At 40.8% G+C, this 25,459-nt stretch overlaps 1 protein-coding gene across 6 annotated transcripts in view; it reads left to right on the top strand.

The window, feature by feature from the left end:
• LOC149262963 (protein VAC14 homolog) overlaps positions 1–25,459 on the top strand; it is a 194,730-nt gene that overhangs the window by 37,511 nt on the left and 131,760 nt on the right. For all 6 annotated transcript variants that reach the window (XM_089425520.1, XM_089425518.1, XM_089425510.1 and 3 more), the window contains exons 4-10: positions 23,281–23,370; positions 23,499–23,618; positions 23,753–23,781; positions 23,962–24,104; positions 24,282–24,376; positions 24,950–25,036; positions 25,213–25,320. In XM_089425520.1, the coding sequence (XP_089281646.1) occupies positions 23,281–23,370; positions 23,499–23,618; positions 23,753–23,781; positions 23,962–24,104; positions 24,282–24,376; positions 24,950–25,036; positions 25,213–25,320 (672 nt within the window). The remainder of the gene's footprint in view (positions 1–23,280; positions 23,371–23,498; positions 23,619–23,752; positions 23,782–23,961; positions 24,105–24,281; positions 24,377–24,949; positions 25,037–25,212; positions 25,321–25,459) is intronic.

The following is a 25,459-nucleotide window of genomic DNA, read 5'->3' as shown; positions in this document are numbered from 1 at the left end:
AAGCTGTGTTGGTTGACTTATTGTTTCATTCTATTACGAGGCATGGTTAGATTTTCTTTTAGTAAGTTGACGATTCTTTGACTTTCTCCTAGGTGGTCTTTAACTGCTGGTACCCTGGAATCAAGGAGTGCAAGGTCTTTCCACCTGGGTGGCTCATAACCATATAAGGCTTGGAAAGGTGTCATTTTCGTTGAAGTGTGGTACGTGGTATTATACCACCATTCTGCTAGGTGTAGCCACTGTGTCGATTTGTTTTGTTTATCTGTAACGAAACAACGAAGATATGTTTCCAAGCATTTATTAACGATTTCGGTTTGCCCATTCATTTGTGGGTGATAGGCTGAACTCATGTTGAGGGATATTCCTGCTCGGTGACAAAATTCCTTCGAAAATTTACCTTTAAACCTTACATCTCTATCGCTGACGATGACCTTAGGAAAACCGTGTAGTGTGTAAATATTTTTACAAAACACGTCAGCGATTTGTTTAGTTGTGTCAGTCTTTTTAATAGCTATAAAGTGGGCATATTTAGTGAGCCTGTCGATTACTACAAATATTTTATCCTTTCCGTCAGATGCAGGTAGTCCTTCAATAAAGTTGTCGAAATCTCCTCCCACTTCTGATTTGGAATGTGTAGTGGATGTAGCAATCCCAAAGTTGGAACATTTTCACTCTTGTTTCTTTGACAAATATCACATTCTGCAACATATTTCTGAATTTGCTTGCTCATACCCTCCCAATAGAATGACTATTGGATGTTGTAGTAAGTCTTGTAGAATTCGACATGTCCGGCTGTAGGCGAATTGTGAGACACTTTTAGTATTTTCATATTAAATTTGGATGCGAGTGTTAGGTAAATTCTACCCTTGTACCATAAGATGTCATTCCTCCACTCGAGGTTGGTATACTGACTGATATTCTTAATCATGGAGTCACAATCCTCATGCTTGGCATATTTGGCTTGTATTTCATCCAACCATTCCGGAACAACTATCATGGCGGCACATGTTATGTGGTCATCATCGTTTTGTGAGAGTGCATCAACTACAACATTCTCCTTTCCTTTCTTGTGCAATATTTCTAAGTCGAAAGCTGACAACTTATCCATCCACTTCTATTGTTCTGTTGATAATGTCTTTTGCGGAAGTAAGAACTGAAGACTGTTGTGATCGGCTCGGATTGAAAATTTACTCCCAAGCAAATATTGGCGCCACTTCATTAAAGCGTGTATCTGGCGAGCATCTCCTTTTGGTATGTTGATTTTAAGCCTTCTCGTTTATTAAGTTTCCTGCTCTCAAATGCTATAGGATGGTTCTCCTGCATTAATACGGCTCCAATTCCAAATCCAGAAGCATCACATTTGACTAGGAACGGTTTGGAGAAGTCAGGAGTCGCTAGCACTGGTGTGGTTGACATTACTTCTTTTAAATTCTCAAAACACTTGTCTGCTTGGTCATTCCACTGAAAAACATTCTTCTGTAATACTCGGTTAAACCTAAAAATCCTCTTAGCTTGGATACATTCTTGGGTTTGGGCCATTCTTTGATTGCCTTGGTTTTGTCGGGATCCATGTGGACTCCTTCCCTAGATATATAACATGTCCTAGGTATTCAACTTCCTTTTGCCCAAACGTACACTTTGATGGCTTGGCGTAGAATTGGTTCTTTTCCAATACAGACAATACTTCTTCTAGATGCTTGAGATGTTACTTCCACGTCTTACTGTAAACCAAAATATCATCGAAGAAAACTAATACAAACTTCCGTAGATATGGGTGAAAAAGTTCATTCATGGTTGCTTGGAAGGTGGTTGGCGCATTTGTTAATCCAAATGGCATAACCTTAAACTCATAATGCCCTTCATGAGTCCTGAATGCTATCTTTTCGACGTCTTCTAGTCTTACTCGTATTTGGTAGTAGCCTGATCTTAGATCTAATTTGGAAAAGTATTTTGCACCGTGTAGTTCATCTAGCATTTCATCAATGAACGAAATCAGAAACTTATGTTTAATAGTGATTCTGTTTAAACCTCTGTAATCTATACATAATCAGAAGGATCCATCCTTCTTCCTGACCAATATTACAGGTGCAACGTATGGACTTATACTTTTCGTAATGATTCCATGCTTCAGCAGGTCTTGTATTAAGCGTTCTATTTCTATCTTGTGGTGATGGGGATAACGATATGGCTTAACGTTTACTAGTGTTGAGTCTGGTTTGACTTCGATAATGTGTTCAATTTGCCTTTTAGGGGGTAACTTCATTGGTAGATCTTGAAAAACCTTCTCGTATTTCTGAATCAAGGATGAAATTTCTGATGGTTGGTGGGTCCCTTCTATCGATAATAACTCCAACTGCTGACATTGTGTGACAAATGTTGGTGCCCCCTTGCGAATAAGTTTCTTCATCTGTTGAGCAGAGATGACTTGATTTGGTGGTGCTTGAAAACCAAACAACTTATATTTCCTTCCATCCCACTTGAATTTAATGAACTGCATTATGTGATTTGCTGAGTACGTGCCTAGTGTTCGTAACCATTGTGCCCCTAAAATGACATCTACTCCTCCTAGGGGAACTGTATAAAAACTGGACTCCAGTGTGTAATCGTTTAATTGCAACTTAACCTTATGGCACTTGCCTACTCCATCTATATGTTTTCCATTTGCTACCATAACTTTTAAATCTACTCCTGGGTAAGCAAATATGTTTAGTCTTTTCGCAACATTGACATCTACGAAGTTGTGTGTACTCCCTGAGTCTACTAGAACAATAACGTTTTGATTCTTGATGTGACTTTTAAGTTTCAATGTCTATGGTTGAGCTATCCCTGTGATGGCCGCTAAAGAAATTCGTGGCATATTTTCTTCTGATTTTGGACTAGGGTTTGCATTTTCTTCATTGTCCTCTTCGTCAGAGCTGTCTTCTGAAGATTCTTCTTCTCGTTCGGCTTCACAGTTGTATAATTTTTGCGTTGCGCATTTGTGTCCTATGTAATACTTCTCTCCGCACTTCCAACATTTTCCATCCTTTTTCCTTTCTACACTGGATTGTTGTTTTCCTTCATTTCACAATGGTGGTGGAATGTTCTTGCTAGTGTTCTCTGACGATGGTTTAGTTGACTTCCCCTTTGAATAGTTGTTAGTTCTCTCATTACTGGCATATGGTGCTTTGTGAAGTTTATATTTCTAGTCGATAATTATGGTTGTGTCTCTGGCCTCCTCAATGGTTTTGGGTTTATGCAATTTTAATTCTTCGCGAATGTAATCTTTAAGGCCACAATGATACATTTTTTACAGCTCTTCATTTGAGAACCCTCTCTGCCTTATGCTAATACTTCCCATTCATGAGTGTATTCACTCATTGATCCTTTTTGTTTTAGGTGAACGAATCTCTCGTTGACATCATCCTCATCCTCGTCATGAAACCTTTTTAGCAGGGCGTTTTTAAAGTTTTGCCAATTGAACGAGCAACTTGTATATTTAGACAACCGCCACAAAAACTAATCGTACGCTTCTGCTTCTAAGTAGTTGGATGCATTCATGATTCTTTTTTGCTTGTCGAGTGGAGGGTTCACTAAAAAATGGCATCCATCTTATTTACCCATACGACAATGCCCTTATAGTTCTTACCATCATAATTACGTAATTCATTTTTGATTTTAAAATGGTTCCTTTCAGAAGATTTAGTATAATATTGGCTTCCTTCAAAGTGGATTTGTGGTATTTGTTGCTTCTCATGCCTCAGGAACTCATGCTCTAGAGAAGTCTCACCTTCTGGAGTCTTGGGACTCTGTGTAGCCGAAGGTGGATCAGTCCCTCCGAAACGCTGGGTCATCAAGTCTTTTAAGAAAGAGATATCATTAGCGATTTGGTCTTGCTTACTAGCTGACTTCTTGACATTATCTAGGTGTTTATTTAACTTGTTGACGTCCTCTTGAATTGTTTTCATATCGTCATTGCTATTGCTTGCCATTTTGTTTTGTTCTTTCCTACTGGACCCAAATTTTAATAATTTTTTTGTAAATATTTATGTAATTATATATATATATATATATAATAATTATAAGTTATATATTATATAATTATCATTAAATTATACGTTCTAATTATCCACCAATTGTATCTGATCGGAAACTGGGTCACGACCGTTGACCACCACCGTTTCGGATCACTAACACCCTCCATTTGGATTGATAACATACCATAATTGTTGACGGCTGACCATGGTTGGATCGTTGATGACTTGACCGTGGTTGGATCGTTGACGACTTGATCACGGTGGGAGCGTATCGATGACGACGTAAATTGTTTGGGGTACACGCTACGACTCATGACACCAGTCACGACACTCGGGACCCTGTGGATGACACGATGGCTGTGTGTTCCACGCCACTGAGCCATGATCAGTCTACGCTTTTGCGGAGCCACTCGACGCCGGTGTTGACAGTTGTTCTACGCCCGAAACCGCAGATGACACACTGCTCTTCCACGATTGCTATTCCTCCACGCTGCTGAGCACAGGGAACCGTCGACAGTTCCGAACAATGCTTGCAACAACAAAACTGCACAATAGGCTGAGGATGGGAGGCCCGTAGGGCTTGACGACCAACAAGATGTCATGGGTGTCACCAGACGAATTCTGGCTCTGATACCACTGTTATAAATATTTATTTTTAATTGCTGACTGTTTGCTGAGAAATGCACAGAAGTTTCTGAATATATATATTTAATTGATTGATAATAATTGAATGATGAATACAAGGCTGAGACGGTGCTCCTTTAATACGAGTTGACTGGCCATGTCTAATTAGAGAGACATGTCCTTAGGGACTAATGTCTCTATTTTTTTTTGGTCAAATAAGAGTGGAGCCTTCTATTAATTGCAAGAAAGATTACATATGTTACATGGCTTTACAATGTAAGGACCAACAAGGGCTAACCCTATGAAGGGTAACCAACTACATAACCCGAAATAAACCCAAAACCATCTAAGATCTCGTGAGATCCGACGATCACAAACACTATCGTCTCGGCAACATGCGCCCCTTTTACCCAGTTCATGGACCCGATAATGATTGTGAGCCATTGGTTTATAAATGTTCGGGTCTGTTTTGAAACTTAAGCTCTGATTACTTTTAGACCCGATAGTTGATCTGACGGTCCTCCGAGATATCGGAACGGAAACCTGCATGGTCTTTAATTTCCTTTTTGGACCCGATGAGGATTATAAACCGCTAAACTAAAGAACATCGGGTCTGCTTTGGTGGTTAACCTTCGATTGCTTTTCCACCCGATGGCCATTTGATTACAAAGGCTGTCAAGATCTGTGGCTGATGACCTACTAAGAGGCCTGCTGTTTACCAAGTGCCTCTCCCCTGTGGAAAGCTCTGTTTTAAGCATTTATCTTCTCCCATTTTTCCTTTTTTCTTGGAAATCAACGGTTAAAAATGGCTTACACTTCTGCTTTCTCCTGCTTCCACTTGTCTTCCTTCTTGTTCAGTCCTAATGGTTTGGAAGTTTTCCATGTCTTTGTCCGTCTATCTTTGACAATCCTCCCGCAGTTTCCCCGGGGGTGTCTAGTCCCATGCATACTTGCTGCAACTTTCTTTGCAAAAAATTCCTTCATTCGCCAGATGATCAGCTAGTATATTGGCTTTTCTTCGCACATGAACAAATCTAGACGTTCTTAGGGTTTGTAGGTGGGAATGAATGCGCTGAAAGACTTGAAAAAGTCGCCAATGTTTTGATACTTTTCTAGGTGCTTTTCCATTACAGATCTTCTTGGCCGCATTAATAACCAATTCTGAGTCTACTTCAATGATGGCATTATGAGAATTTGACTCAATTAGTATTTCCAGGCACTGCTCTAAGGCCATGAGCTCCGCCATGTTATGTGTGGGAGTTCCGAGATGACTATGAAAAATGTCCTTTATGCACCCTTGCTTATCTCTGATGACCCCGCCAAAACCAGCCATCCCTGGGTTACCTTTAGAGGCTCCATCTATGTTAATTTTCAAGAAACCATGGGGATGAGGTTGCCAAAAGTCTTTACCAACGTTTATTCGGCTCACATCCTTGCGTATGCTCTAGGGAACTAGTGAATGGAGACCCAACTGCAGCAGTATACGTCCCGGGGCAGAGTTGGGGTCTGAGGAGGTCTCCCCTAACATGTCACCAACAATATCTTTGCGCTGTCTTAATATTTGTGCAATAGTGTTCTAAGTTGAGCCAGTTTTTCTCTAGAAAATCCTGCCATTGCATTCTTTCCAAATGTCCTAGATTAAGAAGCCTGGAACCAGAGTCCAAGCGTTGTTGATGATCTCATTGCCTGAGAAGTTCCTTCTCCAATTCCTCAAAGTGTTGGTAATACTGAGGCCATCCCTATCAGTTTGCCTGAAGACTGAGGCCACCCAATCCCACAAGGTTGAGGTGAAGGGGCAAAGGTTGAGTAAGTGTTCCATCGTCTCCTCTTGTGTACCACACAGATAGCATTTGGATGGGCCAACAAAACCTTTCTTCAGAAGATTTTCCCAAGTTAGAATTTTCTTTTGTTGAACTAACCACATGAACAACTTTATTTTCATCCAATGCGGGTGCTGCCAAAGGTTCTTCCATGCCTTATCAGGGTTTTGATAATCGAACCCTAGGGCTATTTGTTTGGCTTCTTTGAGGTTAAAGTTACCTTCTGTGTTTCTTCCCCATCTTAGTTGGTCAGATGAGGATGAAACCAAAATCTTCCTTTGTTCCAAGTCCATAGCAAGAGAGTTTGCCTGAGCTTTCAAAGGGCTCTCTTCCCTGTAGCCTAGATCCTTCCATATTCTCCATTTGCCATTGTTCCTTACCTGCTCCCAGAAGTCACTTACCATGCATAAACCTTTGTTGTCAGTGTCATTCTTGAGATCGGTTAGTTCTTCCCTAAACAGGTTTGGTTCTTGCTGCCAGTTGTCCTCCCAGAATCTTGCCAGGTTCCCATCTTGGATCTCCCAGAAGCTGTGCTGCTGGACAATGCCTCTATTTTCCCAAGCAAGATTCCAAATGTGGGAGCCCTTGATAAGCCCAGACATTCAAATATGATCCCTCTCCTGCCAATTTTTTGCATATTTCTGTTTCCAAAGCTTGGCCCATGGGGTTGCTGATTCCTTGAGCCACCTCCACCAAAGCTTTGCACCTGAAACTCTGCTGAGGGTTTCGGGGTCATGAAGCCCCAAACCTCCATGGGCCTTAGGTTTGCATAACTTATCCCAAGCTACCAAAGCCCATTACTTTTTCTCTTCCCCCTTGCCCCAAAGAAAATCTATTTGAATGTTCCTGATCTGTTGCAAAACTCCTTTAGGAATAGGAAGAGCTGACATCATGAAAATGGTTATGGCCTGCAGGATAGCTTTTGTGAGCACATGGCGCCCTGCTAAATTTAGAGATCTGCACGTCCATTTCCTGACCATATCTTGGAGTTTGTTAATGACCGGCTCCCACACTCCCCTGCTTAGAGGTTTGTCTATAAGGGGCATTCCAAGGTACTTAGAGGGTAACCGATCTCTTTGGAACCCTAGAATTTTGGTAAGATTTTTCTGAATAGCATGTCAGTGATAAAAAAGAAAACTTTTGATTTGTCAAGGCTTACCTCTCTACCAATAGCCATAGCAAAGTCATTCAAGTTTTGTTTAAAAGCTTTGGCTTCCTTGACCGTGGGAATGCCCTGCAGCATAGTGTCATCCACAAATTGTTGGTGAGTTGAGGCCGCTCCATCTGTGGTGAGTTTCAAACCCTGGATTCTTCCCTCAACACTTGCCATTTTTATCGCTCTGCCTAGCCCTTCCATCATGAGCACAAAGAGGAAGGGGGAGAGCGGATCTCCTTGTCTTAGTCCCCTGGAAGGCATGAAGGTTCTTGAGGGCGAGCCATTAAGCAAGATTGAAAAACTAGCCGTGGATGCAAGGGCCATAACCCATCTGATCCAATTGTGGTCAAAACCATAAGGTTTCAACACTGCCCTAATGTAAGACCAGCTTAGCTTATCATAAGCTTTCGCTAGGTCAAGCTGTATGATCATACCAACTTTCTTGTTGCTCTTTAGAGAGTGTACCATCTCATGAGCTTGTATGATATTGTTGAGAATCTGTCTTCCTTCCACATAACCAGTTTGCTCCTTCGAGATAAGAGCTGGAAGAAGGGGTTTGAGTTTGTTAGCAATCACTTTGGATATAATTTTGTACACCACATTACATAAAGCTATGGGTCTGAATCTATCCGGTGTGATGGCTTTTTCCTGCTTTGGAATCAAAGCTATGAAAGAGGCATTGAGAGCCTTCAAGACCGATCTGGATCTTCTTGAGTCTTCCACCACCTCAAGGATGTCTTGTTTGACTGTTTTCCAGCATGCTTTGAAAAAGTCCACATTGAAACCATCCAGGGTAGGAGCTTTCCCATTTTGCATCTCATTGATAACTTCACTGACCTCATCTTCAGGTACTGGCCTATTGAGGTTATGATTGTCTTCCCTTGTGACAAGCTTGGGAATGTACCTTGTGAATTTGTTAATGAACTGTGACCTGTCTAAGAGAGGCTCCTTTGCAATGCTGAGGAAGTGTTGTACTAGGATAGATTCCATTTCTTTGTGGGTGACGAGCTCTTTCCCTTGAGAATATTTGATTTTAAAAATTTTGTTGTGTGACCTGTGACTCAAAGTTGACTTGTGAAATAACTTTGTGTTTCTTTCCCCTTCTCTAATCCATTGTACTCTCGATTTCTGTCTCCAGAAAATCTCCTCTTGCCTGCACTTGTCATCCCATTCCTTATGAAGAGCATCAGCTTGAGATCTTCTTTCCTCGTTAAAGCCATCTGTGATCATGAGCTGATTAATCCCCTGAAGTTTTTGTTCAACTTGTTTTTTGGCTTTGAAAATGTTACCAAATTGTTTTTTGTTCCAATCTTTGAGTCTGACTTTGATGTGTTTAAGTCTTTGTTGTAGCATGTACATTTTAGTGCCTTGAAAGGGCAACTCTTCCATCCACCATTTATCAATATTGCTAGTGAAGTTTGGGTGAGAGAGCTAGACATTTTGAAATCTGAAAGGTCTGTTCCTCGGTGTACCAAACCAATAAAAGTGGCTTCAAGCTGGACAGGCTAGTGGTCTAAGCCTCCAAAAGGAAGGATTAAAGCTAACATGTCAGGGTTTGTGAGGAATAGGTCCTCTGAGATCATGAATCTGTCTAGTTTAGAGGCAACTTGAGAAGCCCCTCCTCTCTTGTTGTTCCAGGTGAAAGTGCCATTTATTGTTTTAGCATCCATTAATCTCATGTTATTTATGAAGTTTGGGAAGGCAATGGAGTCTCTACCTAGTATTCTGGTGCCACCTTTTTTCTTTGTAAGAGATTTGATCATATTGGACTCCCTTGCTAGAATCCAGGATATATCAGGACATCTCTCTCTTAGCTCCTCAAGGGAAGTGAGAAGTTTGAGTTTGTCTTCTAGTTTTTGAGGACCATAGACATTTGTAATCATGTAAATCTCCTTATCACCCACAGGTTGTATTACCAGCGAAAGATAGTTCTTGGACGCTTCCGCGTCCAGGATTCCAAGTTTTTGGGGATCCCAGAGTGTAAGAATCTCTCCTGCCGAGTTGTCTGCCTTAACCTCAAGATACTCATACCTGCTTAACCATTTGCTATGTATTTCTCTGATTTTATCCATTGAGCACTTTGTTTCCTGAATGAAAACCATGTCTGGTTTTTCTTCTTTTGTTCTATGATCTAGGTGGATATTGGTGGCCACCTGCCAAGTCCACTTGGACCCCCACCATTGTTTCTTTCAGCTTTTCAATTTCCTTAATTATAGCAGAGTTTAATATTTTTAGTAGTTTTTCGGGTCTTGAACTTTCGGCGCCGTTTTGAGGCCCTAATCGATGTTTTTTTGGAAAACTGGGAGGAACATGGGTGCATGGACCAATGTTGTTCTTCCCAAAGTTGTAGTTCTTGGATAGATCTTTCTAATGAAATACTATGCGCGTCAAACAGAGATTGTATGCCAAAGTTACGACCTCGGGAAGTTGATGTACCAATTTACCCAAACGGGGTCCACAGTTTGGCGTTTCATCTTATAGGGTTATGTTTTTGGATGTTTAGGGGTTTCCATTGTTTCTCAACAATCGAGTCTCATTGTAACACAGTTCAGAGGCATGTAGCCGCCACATCTCTTCTCAGAGATAAGCTACCATCGCCCTAGCTAGTTTATTTCCATTTTTGTTTGTAAGCATATTTTAGTATTTCACATTAATGAAATGAAGTATTATTTCCGCTGCATCTTTGTGCATATGGTTATCTCTATATTCTGTTGCGTTCTTGTTTAAATTTGGATTAGTGGTATCAGAGCGGTCTGTTTTTTCTCTGTTTTTCTTTCCATGTCCCCAACGAGGTTGGGATTTAAGGAGTTAGGGCGTGAACTGGTTGAACCTTTGCAAGACCAACGTCGCAAATCTCAATGACCTCCCATGGCAGATGAAAAGAAAGACGAGGGGGCAGGAGATCCTATCAAAATCTTGCTCGAAGAAGCCCTTGAGCGACAAAGGAACGCGATGATGGACAACTTTGCCTAGATCCTTCAGCGGCTACCCAGGGGCGACGCATCGGCTTCCAATAGCTATTTTAGAAATGCCACATTGTTTAAGGTACAAGTTAATTTTGAAATCCCCATATTCGAGGGTCAAATAAACGCAGATGTGGTCGATAAATGGTTAAATTTGCTAGAGGGTTATTTTCTTGTTCATGATTTTTCCGGTTGGGAAAAGATTATTTTCGCTCTTCTCAAAGCAACCCCCCATGTCAAGGACTGGTGGGAAACCTACTGCGAGCATAAGGATGAAAGTACAGGCTCACTATTTTTGGCCGCACCCACTTGGGAATTATTCCGGGATGCCATCAAGGAGCAGTACTACCCTGTCGGAAGCTATGAGGATCAACACATAAAGTGGACAACGTTGCGGTAGGGAAGGGACCAAGATGTGCCGGAGTTCACCAATATTTTCCAAACCCTTCGCACAAAGTTGGGTATCAAGGATTCAGAGCAACATTTGGTACTCAAATACCGCGGCTGCCTGCACAAGTACATCCAGGAAGAAATAGAATTCTTGAACATCTCCTAGCTCGACACTGTATACTGATATGTCGTCAGGGTCGAGCAAAAGTTTAAACAGAAGAAGCGAGACTTTGGATCTGCGAATTCGAAGCAAGGGAAAGGTGCCCCCAAATTGCAGAACAAAGGACAAAGCCAAGGCGGGGCGACCCAAGACAACCCGCCAAAGCTGCAAGCAAAGAACAACACCGTGAAGCCGAAAAAGGACACGAGAAAGTGGTGTGAATTCCATAAGAGCTACACTCACAACACAAGTGAGTGTCGGGCCAAGCAGTCACTGGTGGCTGAGCTAGAGGTTTGAGAATCAGATGCAGGTTCTGATTCTAAGTCAGAACTCGACAAGGGAAATGACAAAGGGAAGCAGATTATCGATGCGGAGCCCAACGCCATTGTTTCCACCACGAAGATCCAGAAGGAGGAATCCGAAGATCCAGAGGAGGAGGAGTGTCTATTTCACTCCCAGATGTGGGTAAAGGGCTCCTCGCTACAGTTGATTGTCGATACCGGGAGCCAAAAGAAGTTCATTTCGGCAGAGGTCGTGAAGCGACTGGGCTTACCGACCACAACACATCTACAACTGTACACCATTGGGTGGCTTCACCAAGGACGAGATCTTCGCGTGAGCCAGCAGTGTCACCTTCCATACAACATCAAGCCCTTCACGGATGAGGTATTGTGTGACATTTCTCCCCTTGAAGTTTGTGATGTATTACTAGGACAACCATACTTGTGGAAGCGACATGCTGTGTATGAATCAAGGCCTCGTGTTGTTATTGTTACTTTGGGAACTAAGTTGTACAGGATACCGGAGGTAGCACCGCCTACTGCCATCTCCTTGATTACTGCAAAACAATGTAGTAAGCTTGTTTCCAAAACCGGGAAATTTGTTTTCCTGTTGATGCCCTCTCAAGGAAAGAAGAAGACGGTGGCCACGACTTCCAGACAGGGCCCCTCCGCACGACGACTACAGATGGACAAGGTCGTCGAGGAGTACGAGGACATCTTCACCTCCTACGTAGGGGTTCCTCAGCACTGTCAGGTCAAGCACTCCATCGATCTGACCCCAGGTGCGCCGCTGCCCAATGGACCAATTTATCAACGCTCTGTTCTGGAGAATGATGAAATCAAGAGGCAGATTCAGGAGCTGCTGCAGAAAGGTCACATCCGTCCAAGTTCATCGCCCTGTGGGAGTCTGACCGTGTTGGTATAGAGGAAGGATGGGACTTGGAGACTCTGTATTGACTATCGGGTGCTGAACAAGATCACTGTCCGTAATAGGTACCCGATACCATGGATTGATGACCTCTTGGACCAATTGAAGGGGGAAAAATATTTCAACAAGATCGATTTGAAGTCAGGATATCACCAGGTACCAATCGAACCCTTCGATGTGTGGAAGACTGCCTTCAAAGCCAAGGAGGGCCTTTTCGAATGGTTGGTGATGCCTTTCGGATTGACGAATGCTCCTGCAACCTTCATGAGGCTAATGGATGAGGTCTTGCAACCATTCACCAACTCATTTGTAGTGGTATACTTGGATGACATCTTGATCTTCAGCCAGAGTTGGGAAGAGCACCTCCACCACATCCGACAGGTTCTCCAAACACTGTGGCAACACAAGTTATGTGCCAATTTGGAGAAATGCACTTTTGGCATAACCCAGGTTCAGTATCTAGGATACATTATTGATGAACAGGGGGTGCATGTGGATCCATCCAAGATCCAAGTCATTCGAGATTGGCCATCTCCAACCACTCTAACAGAGCTTCACAACTTTCTAGGTCTTGCCAACTTCTACCGCAGGTTCGTGTTGGGATTTTCTCATATCACTTGGCCCTTGAGTCAAGTCGCCAAGGGAGGAGCGAAAGCAAAATTCTTTTGGTCTGAATCTCAACAGAGGGCATTCACAGAGTTGAAAGATCTCCTCTGCACGGTACCTGTGCTCGCATTACCAGCCTTGCAACAACCATTTGAGGTCGAGACAGATGCCTCTGACTATGCTATTAGTGCAGTCCTTGCTCAACACGGGCATCCAGTGGCATATCACAGTGAGACACGTTCAGACACAGTTCGAAAGTATCCCACTTATGACAAAGAGACGTATTTTGTTGTGCAGGCCTGCCGACAATGGAAGCATTACATTTTGGGGAAGGAAACGATCATCCACACAGACCATCGACCCCTGCAGTTCATACAGACCCAAGGGAAATTGCAGAATGATCACCATCAAAAGTGGTCCACATACTTGCAACAGTTCCATTTGAATATCAAGTATAAGAAGTGTAGCACCAATAATGTTGCAGATTGCCTCAGTCAACCACCGATCATGGCGTTAACCACTGTGCTCAACTCTTGTGGGCACGAGACTTCTGATTGGCCACTTCTCTACAAAAGTGACCCAGAATTCGGCCACACATACCAGACACTCTTGGAGGGTCGACATGTTCCAGATTTTCACCTCCAGGATACCCTGTTATGCCACCTGGGTCACCTTTGTGTTCCTTCAAGCGAGCGTGCCAAGATGATTTGGGAAGCACATTACAGTCGGGCTGTTGGACATTTCGTGGCCGAGAAAACGGTGGTAGTATCGCAGAAGTATTTCTATTGGCCGAATCTTCGGCACGATGTCGGGAAGTACATCAGGTCATGCATTGCCTGTGCCATTGCCAAATCGACCATCAAGAAGCAAGGCCTCTATACCCCACTGCCTACCCCTAGTCGACCTTGGGAATCCATCTCCATGGATTACATGTCAGGTCTTCCTTCCACTAAGCATGGAAACGACTGTGTTTTTGTGGTCGTCGACAGGTTCTCAAAGATGGCCATTGTGGCCGCCTACAAGAAGAATTTCACAGCAGAAGCCACTGCTAAACTCTTCTTTGAACGAGTGTGGGTAAACTTTGGCATCTCACAGTCTATCATCTCATATCGGGACAACAGGTTTCTCAATACATTTTAGTCCAATCTTTGGTCAATGCTCGACACCAAATTCACTAAGTCCACAATCTTCCATCCTCAAACTGATGGCCAGATAGAGGTTGTCAACAGGATGATTGTACACATTCTGCGCATGTACAACTTAAAGCACCCACGCACATGGGACGAGAGCCTCCCCTAAGTTCAACACAACTACAACTAGGCTCTCCATAGCTCGACTGGCCACAACCCTTTTTAGGTGGGCTTGGGATTCCAGCCACTATGTCCCATTGATGTGGCCATGCCAGTTGCAGCTACTCACACAGATTCGGGTCATGTCTAGTCTGAAACAGATAAGGCAAACATTTTCATTGAGCACATCCAACATATTCGCCAGCAGGTCCATGACATTCCGGAAAAATCAAATGCCATGTACAAGCAGCGAGATGATCAACATCGGGTGCCACACAAGTTTCAGGTGGGCGACAAAGTCTGGTTACATTTGTAAAGGAACGCCTTATCGGAGCCTATCGGAAACGCAGACCACTTCCATATGGTCCTTACACCATTACCAAGGCTGTGGGAGACAATGCATTTGAGCTCAACATTCCCCCATTCCTTGGCTAGCACCCAATGTTCATTGTGCACTGCCTTCGGCCATACTTTCCACCATTACTAGACACATCCGACATTGCAGAACAACTCACATCCACAAAGTTAAATCCAGATTGCATGGAACAAGGTGCCACTGATCGGCTCATGGACACACAGATCAAGCACACTCGCCAACAGAAAGTCCAATTGTATCGAGTTGTCAAAGCAGGCCAACTCCTTCGCCAGGGCAAGTGGCTCACCAGGGACTAAGTTCAGCAGAAGTTTCCTCATCTCATGGAGGAACTCAACGCGGACCATTGCTTCCTAAGGGGGAAGGAATGATCCAGGTGGATAATGGTGGCCACCTGCCAAGTCCACCTGGACCCCCACCAGTGTTTCTTTCAACTTTTCAGTTTCCTTAATTGTAGCACAATTTACTATTTTTAGCAGTTTTTCGGGTCCTGAACTTCCGGAGCCGTTTTGAGGCCCTAAACGACGTTTTTTGGGAAGATTGGGAGCAACATGGGTCCATGGACCCATGTTGCTCTTCCCAAAGTTCTAGTTCTCGGATAGATCTTTCTAACGAGATACTGTGGGCGTCAAATAGAGATCGTATGCCAAAGTTATGACCCCGAGAAGTTGTTGTACCAATTTACCCAAACGGGGCCCACAGTTTGGCGTTTCATCTTCTAGGGTTAGGTTTTTGGATGTTTAAGGTTTTCCATTGTTTCTCAACAATAAATTGGCCTTCGAGCCTCATTGTAACACAGTTCAGAGGCATGTAGCCACCACATCTCTTCTCAGAGATAAGCTACCATCGCCCTAGATAGTTTATTCGCATTTCTGTTTGTGAGCATATTTCAATATTTTACATGAATGAAATGAAGTATTATTTCCGCTGCATCTTTGTGTATATGGTTATCTCTGTATTTTGCTGCGTTCCTGTTTAAATTCAGATCATTCTATTGTTGAGATTTCTTTGTTTCCTTTTACTTCCTAGGCCCCTAATATTCCAGGTTGTAAGCTTCATTAAGAAAGGTTTGTAAAAGAGTAATTGGTGAGATCTTTCATCTTACCTGAGTTGATCATGAGTTTTCCACATTCTGTCAGCAGCTCATTCTGTCTTTTCCTTCCTCTTTTCCTACCCGGGTTCTTGGAAGAGTGCCCGGTGTTTCCTCCATTGTCTTCATCCCTCTATTTTCTTAGCTATCATGGTTTCTTTTGACTCCAGAACTCTTCGATTGGGATCTCCATAGGAAGAGTTGTTGAACCCTGTCAAACTCCTCTTTTGGCAGGGAGTCAACTCCTTTGGTAATACCCTGCTCCAGAAACTTTTCTAGATCCAAGTTTTCCTTCTCAAGAATCTCCTATAGTTCATGATCCTTCGTTCCCGCCTCACTTGGGGTCATCTCATGGTCCCTGCTGAGCTCCACAATGCTTGGTAGATCATCCTGTTGCTGGCTGTTCTCTGGTATGTCCTCCATGCTATTGGTTTTAGTCTCCGATTTTTGGTTTTCCTCGTTGTTTCCAATTTCTTGTTCTAATATTTTAAAACTATTATGGCTCAGTTGTCCGTCCTTGTTGATTTTATTTTGGTCGCGCTTTCCTCCTTTCCCCTTACCCCCCACCATAGTGAAACCCTCAGGATCTTTGCTTGTGGTGGTTTTTTTGTTGCTTTCTAGTTTGTTTAATGGGCAGTCTCTGTATAGGTGCCCATGTTCATGGCACTTACGACACCTAAATGGGACATGCTCATAGTCCACCGCCTGCACCCATTCTTCATCATAAACTTCTAAAATGATCTCGTCTGGGAGTGCCCCAGATAGGTCCATTTCCACATAGATCCGGGCAAAGGAAGTGTATTTGCCTCTTAATGTCGCATCTGATGTCTTTATAAAATGCCCTAGTTTATTGCCAATAGCCTTTAGAGACTCCGACAGCCAATAATCTAAAGGAATGGAGTATAGTCTCATGCATATTGGTACTGAAGTGAATGTTTCTCATTCTGGGACAAAGTTCATCACCCATGGTCGCATGTACAGGCCTGCAGCAACGTAAAAATAGGGTCCTCCCTCGAACACTCTGTCTTTATCTTCTAAGCTTGTGAGCACCACCGTAAAGAAACCCTTGGATCCAAGGTGAAGTTTTATTTCCCCTTTCGGTTTCCAGTGGTTCCTTATCCATGCATGTAAAGCCTTCTCCGTTGGCCAAGTCCCCATAAATTTGCATATGATTGCGTGTTCCGCCATGTGATCTTTGTGCACCTGTAGCGCTGGGTCACTTAAAACGACCCGAGGAGTTATGGTCGACTTGGATGTGCAACCCCCTGTCGCCCTCAAAGGTGCAACGTCTTGACTGTTGCCCTCTTTCGTCTTCTCCCTGCTATCTTTCTCATGATTTGCTCTTTGTTCGTGAGGTTTGATATTTCCTTTGTTAGTGTCCTCAGTTATCCCCTTTGTTGGTTTCTTGAAGTGATGCAGATTAGTTTCCTTGTTTTTGTTTGCGGCTATTTGATTGTAGGAGGGTGCAGAACTCCCTCCTCCACGACCCGCCGTGGTCACCAGCTACAAACCTTGACTCAAACCCTAGATTAGAACGCAGAGCGCCTCTCTCAACAATTACTGACACAATTTCCATAACACATCAGGACTAATGTCTCTTCATTTAACTAATTAATTGTTAATTAATTGACTATAATTAATCATTTATTTATTTAGATAATATTTTAACTTTTTAATATGTTTTATGAATTTAAATTCATAACAACATTTAGGCCTTCTAGGTTTCGCTGGTACTTTGTCCCATCTTATAAACCTCTTATATATCACCTTGAGCCATAGTAATTGAATATTCTTTAGGTGATTTAGGGAAACCTCCCTTGTGGTCAAATACCACTAAAGAGCAGGAGAAAGGTTGCTGAGGTGACAGTGGCAACCTTTTCTCTTGTTGCCATAAGGTCTGTTTCTGCCTAGTGGGGCTTAGCGCTAGGCCTGCTAGATTTTGCAGCAATACCTATGAGGTTGGATGAATTGTAAAACAAGGGCATATCTTATGAGTAAAATTTTGGTTGTAAACAAGCTTTGTTAGTGATTCTAAGTGTATATGTAATATCCTTTCTCCATTCTACAAAGCATTTATATTTGCTAAAGCCTAAAATTGTGTTCATCCGAAGATGTGGTTAACTTGGAAACTCAAGTATTTATATTCCTTTGTGGCCCAGCCTTTTTTGTCTTGTACGTCCACCCTCTTTTATCACATTGATGATGATATCTTGATAATTTGGTGCTTGAGTTCCATATGCTAAAAGTTTGCAATATTACAATCTTGATGATCAACAAGCCTGAGATTGATGGATATGTTATTATTTTTTGCTTGAATTCTATGTGTTTTGTTGTTTATGGCGAAGTCATATTCGTTAATGTATTTTACCAGGTATATATTAAAAGTGTAGCACCGTACCTTTCTTGACCCCAAGGGGCGCATCCCTTACTTTTCCCTGCCTTAAGGAGCTTGGGGATTGTAGTGGGACATCTCTATTTGGCAGGAATGTCCTTGGGTGTTCCCCCCTAAAATTGGGGATTCTGACATGATGTTTCTTGCATGATAAGGTATGCCGAGATATTGGTTGATGGTTTTGGGGATGCATGTATGTCCCTTGTCCAAACTGTCATCCATGTGGCACTGGTTCACTCAGTAGTTTGTCATTCAGACCATGGCAAATTTCAGCTATGCATTGTGTGGCATAATATGCGGGGAATAAACACAAACTGAGTTTTGACTCAAATGTTTGGTATTGTATCAATATGCATGCATTTTTATGAGGGTTTCAATCTCTACAGAGACAATGTCCACTGGATCTGCTATTTAAGAATTTATACTTTTATTGAGTTGTATTATACGCCTTTGTTCTTGATTTTAAAATAATAATAATAATTATTATTATTTTTAAGTTTTAAATTTTATTGATTTTTAAATGTTCAAAATAGATTTTCCATCCCGATCACCCTGTCCCCATGAAATTTTGGGGAACCTTCCCTGCAACCTGTCATTGTTATTATGAAGTTTTTTTTTTTTAGTATTTTATCTTTTTTTTTAAATTTTCAAAATAGCTTTTCTGTTCCTATGACCTCGTCCCCAGGAAATTTGGGGGTACTGTCCGTGCAATCTGTCTTTATGTCCCCACATTCCCCAAAACTCAGTGCACTATAGTGTATTAGTGATGGATTTATGGGACCCTATGAAAAAACATCTTGGTAACTATTGTATAGAAACAAACATACAAATCTTGCATATCTATCTTAGAGTTAAAAAAGTACTGTGGTAGAAATGCATACACACATAATTGTAGGAATGCAATTTCTTGATTATATATTCTCAAGATTTGGGCCTCATGCCATTTTCTGCATAAATACAGTTAAGGTGATATGGTGCTTGATTCTTAATCGCTTGATATCTGTGATACAGATTTAGTCTAACTCTTATAAGATAGCAAAAGCATTTCTTCTTTTCAAAACATATATCAACATTTAAATTTGGTATAGATCTATTCATAAACTGGAGTAATATTCGTGTTAAACTAGAAATAACACCCACTAGATGATCTCAATGATGGAATATGTAGCAATTTTTTTCTTATAGATTTGTATATGGGCTTCATTGAAATAATAACTAAATCTTATGAAACAACTAAAATACTTGAAATGTTCATAATAAAAAATTTAGTTCTGGTTTTGAATGAACTCATGAGCTGTCGAGAATATTCTTTTCTTTGTGATTTAATAAAGGTATCCGTAGTTTCCAGCCGTTTTCTATGCCTTTGTTGGAATATAGCTATGGTTTAAAGGAAGGATTTTGTCTGTTGAAATATGTAACTAGGTTCGGTCTTCATAATGACATATGTAATCATGATTTTATGTATTTAATGAAAAAAGAAGAATTAATTTATTATTGTTATTCTTGAGGCATGGGTTTCATGCTCAAGGGAGATTTATTTTTAGGTCAAGCACCCATTGAGTGCTTCTAGGGCTTGTCATTGAGTCTTCAAGTCAACTGAGTCATTGTCATGTATGAAAGACCCTTTTGGGTGTGTTACATATTGTAAAAGAAGATTTATTTGCATCAAAATAAAGTCAAAAGACCCTCCAAGACCTCGTCATGGAACAAAGATCAAGTCGGCCTACATGAAGGGACAAGTTGGCCTAAATATAACAATTTGTAACCCTTAAAAGCCTATAAATAAGAAGGAACTCGACCTCATTTGGACACACTCTCAAGCAAGTTTGATCTCCTCAAGATAGAAGCTAGAAAAGGACGAAGAAGAACAAGATTGAAGTTTTGGGCATCTCTCTCTCTCTTTTTGTTAGGGTTTCTATAGTTACTGGGCAAGACGAAATTCTGATGCTATATCGAAGCTGTGAAGCTGCATCGAAGTTGTGAAGCTGCAACTAGGTTGAAGCTGTGAAAGGTCGAAACTGTGAATTTGCTGGAGAGGTTGAAGTTGCAGTGGAATCTGCTGGTCGAAGTTGCAAAAGAATTTGCTGGAGGTCGAAATTGTAATAGTTGCTAAGGCACTGCTAGAAGGAGAGCTCGTCAAGGAACTTGGGCTTGGAAGGTCTTGGTCAAGGGTCATAGGTCTTGGAATTCGTTAATTGAAGATTCTATAAGAGAAGAATTCTTGTGGGTTTTCCTCTCGTGTGGAGAGGTTTTGGCCCTAGCTAATATCCTATATCTTGTGTCCTTTTTGTCTCACTGTTCTTTATGGTTTGGTAGTTGTTTGATGAAAAGATCACAATAACAATAAAGGTGAAAAAGAATCTAATCAAGATAAGCAAAAAATACATCACAGGTAGTTATCAAAGTAAGAGAATTCACATAATCTAGCTGCCCCTAGATTTCTCAACATGGTATCAGAGCTAAGGTGTCAAGACAAGGAAAGGCAATGAAAAGGACACTCAAAGGCCGAAGCACTAAGACCATCAAAAGGAGTATCAAGAAAGATCAAAACATTGACATCGTACCATCAAGAAGACATTCACAAGGACCGAGTACAAGCAAAGAAGACCTCAAAACCCTAGCTTATCAAAAGAAGGGTTTCTCACTTGAAGCATTGTTGGGAAGCTCACACATCATCATCAAAGAAGATCTCAAGGACCCTACCTAGAAGGACTACACATTGAAGCATCTTGAAGTCTCTACATTCAAGGGAAGCAAGAAGAGGCGTTGTCATCATCATCAAGGAATCAAGGTGATCTCCCTCTCTTTGAAGGATCACTTTTGAAGGAAGACATCTTCTATTATCAACATCATACTCAAAATCAAGAAGGCATCAAGTCACCAAGGAGTATCTTCACTTGACAAGTAAGTACCTTTATATTTGTGACTGAATCTGTTATCAAAATGACTTCATTTTGCAAGGAAAGCAACAAATTAGTTGGGTTATCAAACTTTCTTGCATGGAAGAAGAGGACAAAGTTGATCCTCATAGAAAATGAAGTCGTTGAACGTGCTAAGGGATCAATTCCTAAGCCTCCAAAGGAAGAATCTTAAGCTCTAGCAAAGTATATGAAAGGGGAAGTAATGGCTCACAAGATTCTCATTGAATCTATCAAGGATCCCCTCACAAACAAATATATGACAAGTTAATAGAATTGTTCTCTATAAGTACTGTAGGAGAAGTGATATCTTTGAGGAATGAACTATACAAAATGTAGATCTCAAAGGAAGATGGAATAGCCCCATATTTTATGAAGGTATCAGAAATAAGAGACCAACTACAAGAGTTGGGAGAAATAATTTATGATAAAGAAATGACCACCATAGTGCTCAATGCACTTCTAGAGGAATGGGGCAACTTCACATCTAGCATCTTTGGAAAGAAGGAAGCCACCCCATTTAGTGAACTTTGGTCATTGTGTAAAATTGAAGGAACCATTGGTGTCTATAAGTCATCGGTCTCACCAACATTGTGCTCTGATCTTGTGGAGAGATAGAGTTGTTAGTAAAGGCCCTTGTATGTGACAATGCTGGATGATATGATGCTAAACAGATGGGATACCAATCCAACTCTTCTTATGAGAATTCTTCAGATTGAGAATGTCCAAGTACCTTGTATGGATTATGAATACCTCCTTAGTTAAGAGGGAGTGTTGAAATATGTAACTAGGTTCATTATTCATAATGACATATGTAATCATGATTTTATATATTTAATGAAAAGATAAAAAATAAATTATTATTGTTATTCTTGAGGCATGAGTTTCATGCTCAAGGGAGATTTATTTTTAGGTGAAGTACTCATTCAATGCTTCTAGGGATTGTCGTTGAGTCTTCAAGTCAATTGAGTCATTGTCATTGTAAAGAAAATTTATTTGAATCAAAAGAAAGTTAAAAGGTCCTCCAAGACCTTGTCATGGTGCAAAGATCAAGTCAACCTACATGAAGGGAAAAGTTGGCCTAAAGATAGCAATTCGTACCCCTCAAAAGCCTCTAAGTAAGAAGGAACTCGACCTCATTTGGACACACTCTCAAGCAAGTTTGATTTCCTCAAGATACAAGCTGGAAAAGGACGAAGAAGAAGAAGAAGAACACGATCGAAGTTCTGGGCCTCTCTCTCTCTCTTTTTGTTAGGGTTTCTACAGTTACTAGGCAAGACAAAATTCTGAAGATGCATCGAAGTTGTGAAGCTGTAGCTTGGTCGAAGCTGTGAAAGATCGAAACTGTGAATCTGCTGGAGAGGTCGAAGTTGCAGTAGAATCTGCTGGTCGAAGCCGCAAAACAATTTGCTGGAGGTTGAAATTGCAGTAGTTGCTAAGGAACTGCCTGAAGGAGAGCTCGTCAAGGGACTTGGTCTTGGAGGGTCTTGATCAAGGGTCACATTTCTTGGAATTCGTCAATTGTAGATTTTGTAAGAAGAGAAGAATTCTTGTAGGTTTTCCGCTCAAGTGGAGAGGTTTTGGCCCTGGCTGATCACCTATATGTTGTGTCCTTTTTGTCTCACTGTTCTTTATGGGTTGGTAGCTGTCTGATGAAAATATCACAATAATAATTAAGGTGAAAAAGAATCTAATCAAGATAAGCAAAAAACACATCACAAGCAGTTATCAAAGAGAAATCACATAATCTAGCTGCCCCTAGATTTCTCAACACTGTCTGTATCCTTTACTTTGATGGGTTGGCCTATAGATCCATTAGAATATTTCGTTTGTTCAATTTCCGCAAAGAGTTTGAACTTTGCAGCTACTATATAAACAAGCTTAAACAGCCCAAATGAATGTCTTTTATGTATATCTGGTGGGAAAGGCAGTGAATTAATTTGAACAGTTTAGTATTTGTTTAGATTTAGTGTACTGTTGTTTAGATTTAGTGTACTATGAGTTGATGTTGGGACTTTGATAATTAGATCCTAGAGCCTAAGACTTCATGGGATTTCAGGTGGAATTTTGATGGAGCTTACGTTTAGTTTTGATTTTAAAGCTAAAAATAGACCATGAAATATATGGTTTTCAAAGCATGTAAATATTTTTGGTTAGCCTTACAGAGAATATGCCAAATAATAGTTTCTACTGTCGTTTTCAAAGAAATATTATCATTTCATATTATACTTGTGCACTACATTAAAAGAACATATTGTGTTTGTCTCTATTCAGCAAATTGTTCCACCTGTTCTCAACTCTTTTTCTGATCAAGATAGCAGGGTCCGTTATTATGCCTGTGAAGCCCTCTATAACATTGCAAAGGTATGTACTCTATTAGGAATCTCTACTACCGAGTTTCACTTGCTGGGTTGGTGTCATTTATATTATTATTTGAAGCTACTGAACTGGAAATCTGATAAACAAATCTTTTGAACTGTATTATTTTACAGGTTGCAAGAGGGGAATTTATTGTATTCTTTAACCAAATTTTTGATGCGCTATGCAAGCTTTCAGCAGATTCAGATGCTAATGTTCAAAGTGCTGCACATCTTTTAGATCGCCTGGTTAAGGTGAGCTGGTAAAGTACAATTTGTTCTCATTTTAATTTGGGTGGTATAGGTTTCTAATATCAATGTTGAGCATATGGAAACATGCTGCTTCTTTATGATACTTAGAATAAGTACCTTTAATTTTCTTCATGCAGGACATTGTTACAGAAAGTGACCAGTTCAGGTATCCATTGCTGGTCCATTTTCCTGTTGGTGATCATTCAGGCTTGTGAAGGAAAACATCATTAGCAGTAATAATTAAGCTTCATTTTTATTATAAATATCGACTTAGAAATCACTATGTTGGATTGCTTTTTCTGATCCTTAGGAATTTGCTTAGGAGTTTTTATGTGAATTTTTTCAGCATCGAGGAGTTTATACCACTTTTAAGGGAGCGCATGAATGTTCTCAACCCTTATGTACGCCAATTCTTAGTGGGATGGATTACTGTTTTGGACAGTGTTCCTGACATTGATATGCTGGGCTTCTTGCCAGACTTTCTTGATGGTATGAATTTATTCTGAATAATATATGACTTTGGAGGCTGGGACTCGCTTGCACGCCTTTCTGAGGCCATTGTTACCTCGATTTGTGTATCAGATTTCTTTGTTTGCATACTTAAATGGTTATGCTTTGTACTGACTCGTATGTTTCTTTTCTTAATCATTTCGTTTGATTGTTTAGGCCTCTTCAATATGCTTAGTGATTCTAGCCATGAGATACGGCAACAGGCAGATTCTGCACTTTCTGAATTCTTACAAGAGATAAAGAACTCTCCGGTGAGAGTCTGAATTCCTATAAAGAATGCTTAAGGATAGTTTATTTGGTTATCGAGTTACTCCTGATCATGCATGATGTCAGGTTTCCTTAGCTTGAGCTAGCATTTCTTCTTTCCTGTGATTTGTTTGCTTCAGTTTACAATATTTATATGCAATACTAAATGCATTAGGAGGAAAGATGTAAGTGTTTGAAATTACGTATGATGGTAATGTCAACTTTGGAAAGTGAAAACAGTTCATGAATACACTGACTTGAGCATTTGAATTTTTCTTAATTCTGGAAAATGCCGAGAATGTTCTGAGTCAGTTACTAAAATTTCAAATATCTACATTTTAAATGGTTTGAATTTGTTAAAGAGCAGAACTTAATATTGAGGATCATTAATATTTAATGATGTACTCCATTAAACTAATCTAGTTTTTGTTACTACTTATATCTTCAGAGTTGTAACTGACAAGGAATGGAATTTGATGAAATTTTGCATCTTATATTGACGTTGATTATTTTGGCATAGTTAAATTGGAAAACTTTCCCATTGTATTTGACTTGTGTTCTTTGCTGATATCACATAGTCGGTAGACTATGGGCGCATGGCTGAGATATTAGTGCTAAGGGCTAGCTCTACAGATGAGTTTACTCGGTTGACATCCATCACATGGGTAAAATTCCTTACTTTACCACCTTTATAAGTTGTCGTCACTCATAAGCCAAACTTATATTACTATGTGGTTTCTCTCTTACATTAGCGTAAAGTGTTACTTTGGTATGTTGTATTTGAACATGAAAACAGTGGCTTGTGTATGCCATGATGATTTAAAGAGACTGTTGCATGCAGATGAATGAATTTGTTAAGCTTGGTGGAGACCAGCTGGTTCCTTATTATGCTGATATTTTGGGAGCAATTTTGCCATGCATCTCTGACAAAGAAGAGAAAATAAGAGTGGCAAGTCACTGTTTACATCTATTTTTTCATTGTTTCCTCAGTTTTATGTTGTGTTCCCTTTAGAGTGGAGTTTTTATAATGACAGTGTGAAGGTGTTTTCTATATTATTACAGCCATCACTGTTATCTTGATTGAAAAC

This window comes from Pinus tabuliformis, chromosome 6 (genome assembly GCF_031772625.1).
Source record: "Pinus tabuliformis cultivar Carrire ecotype Pingquan chromosome 6, CPIR1, whole genome shotgun sequence".
NCBI lineage: Eukaryota > Viridiplantae > Streptophyta > Pinopsida > Pinales > Pinaceae > Pinus > Pinus tabuliformis.
Note: the sequence above shows the minus strand (reverse complement) of the source record. Positions and strands in the feature narration are given on the sequence as shown.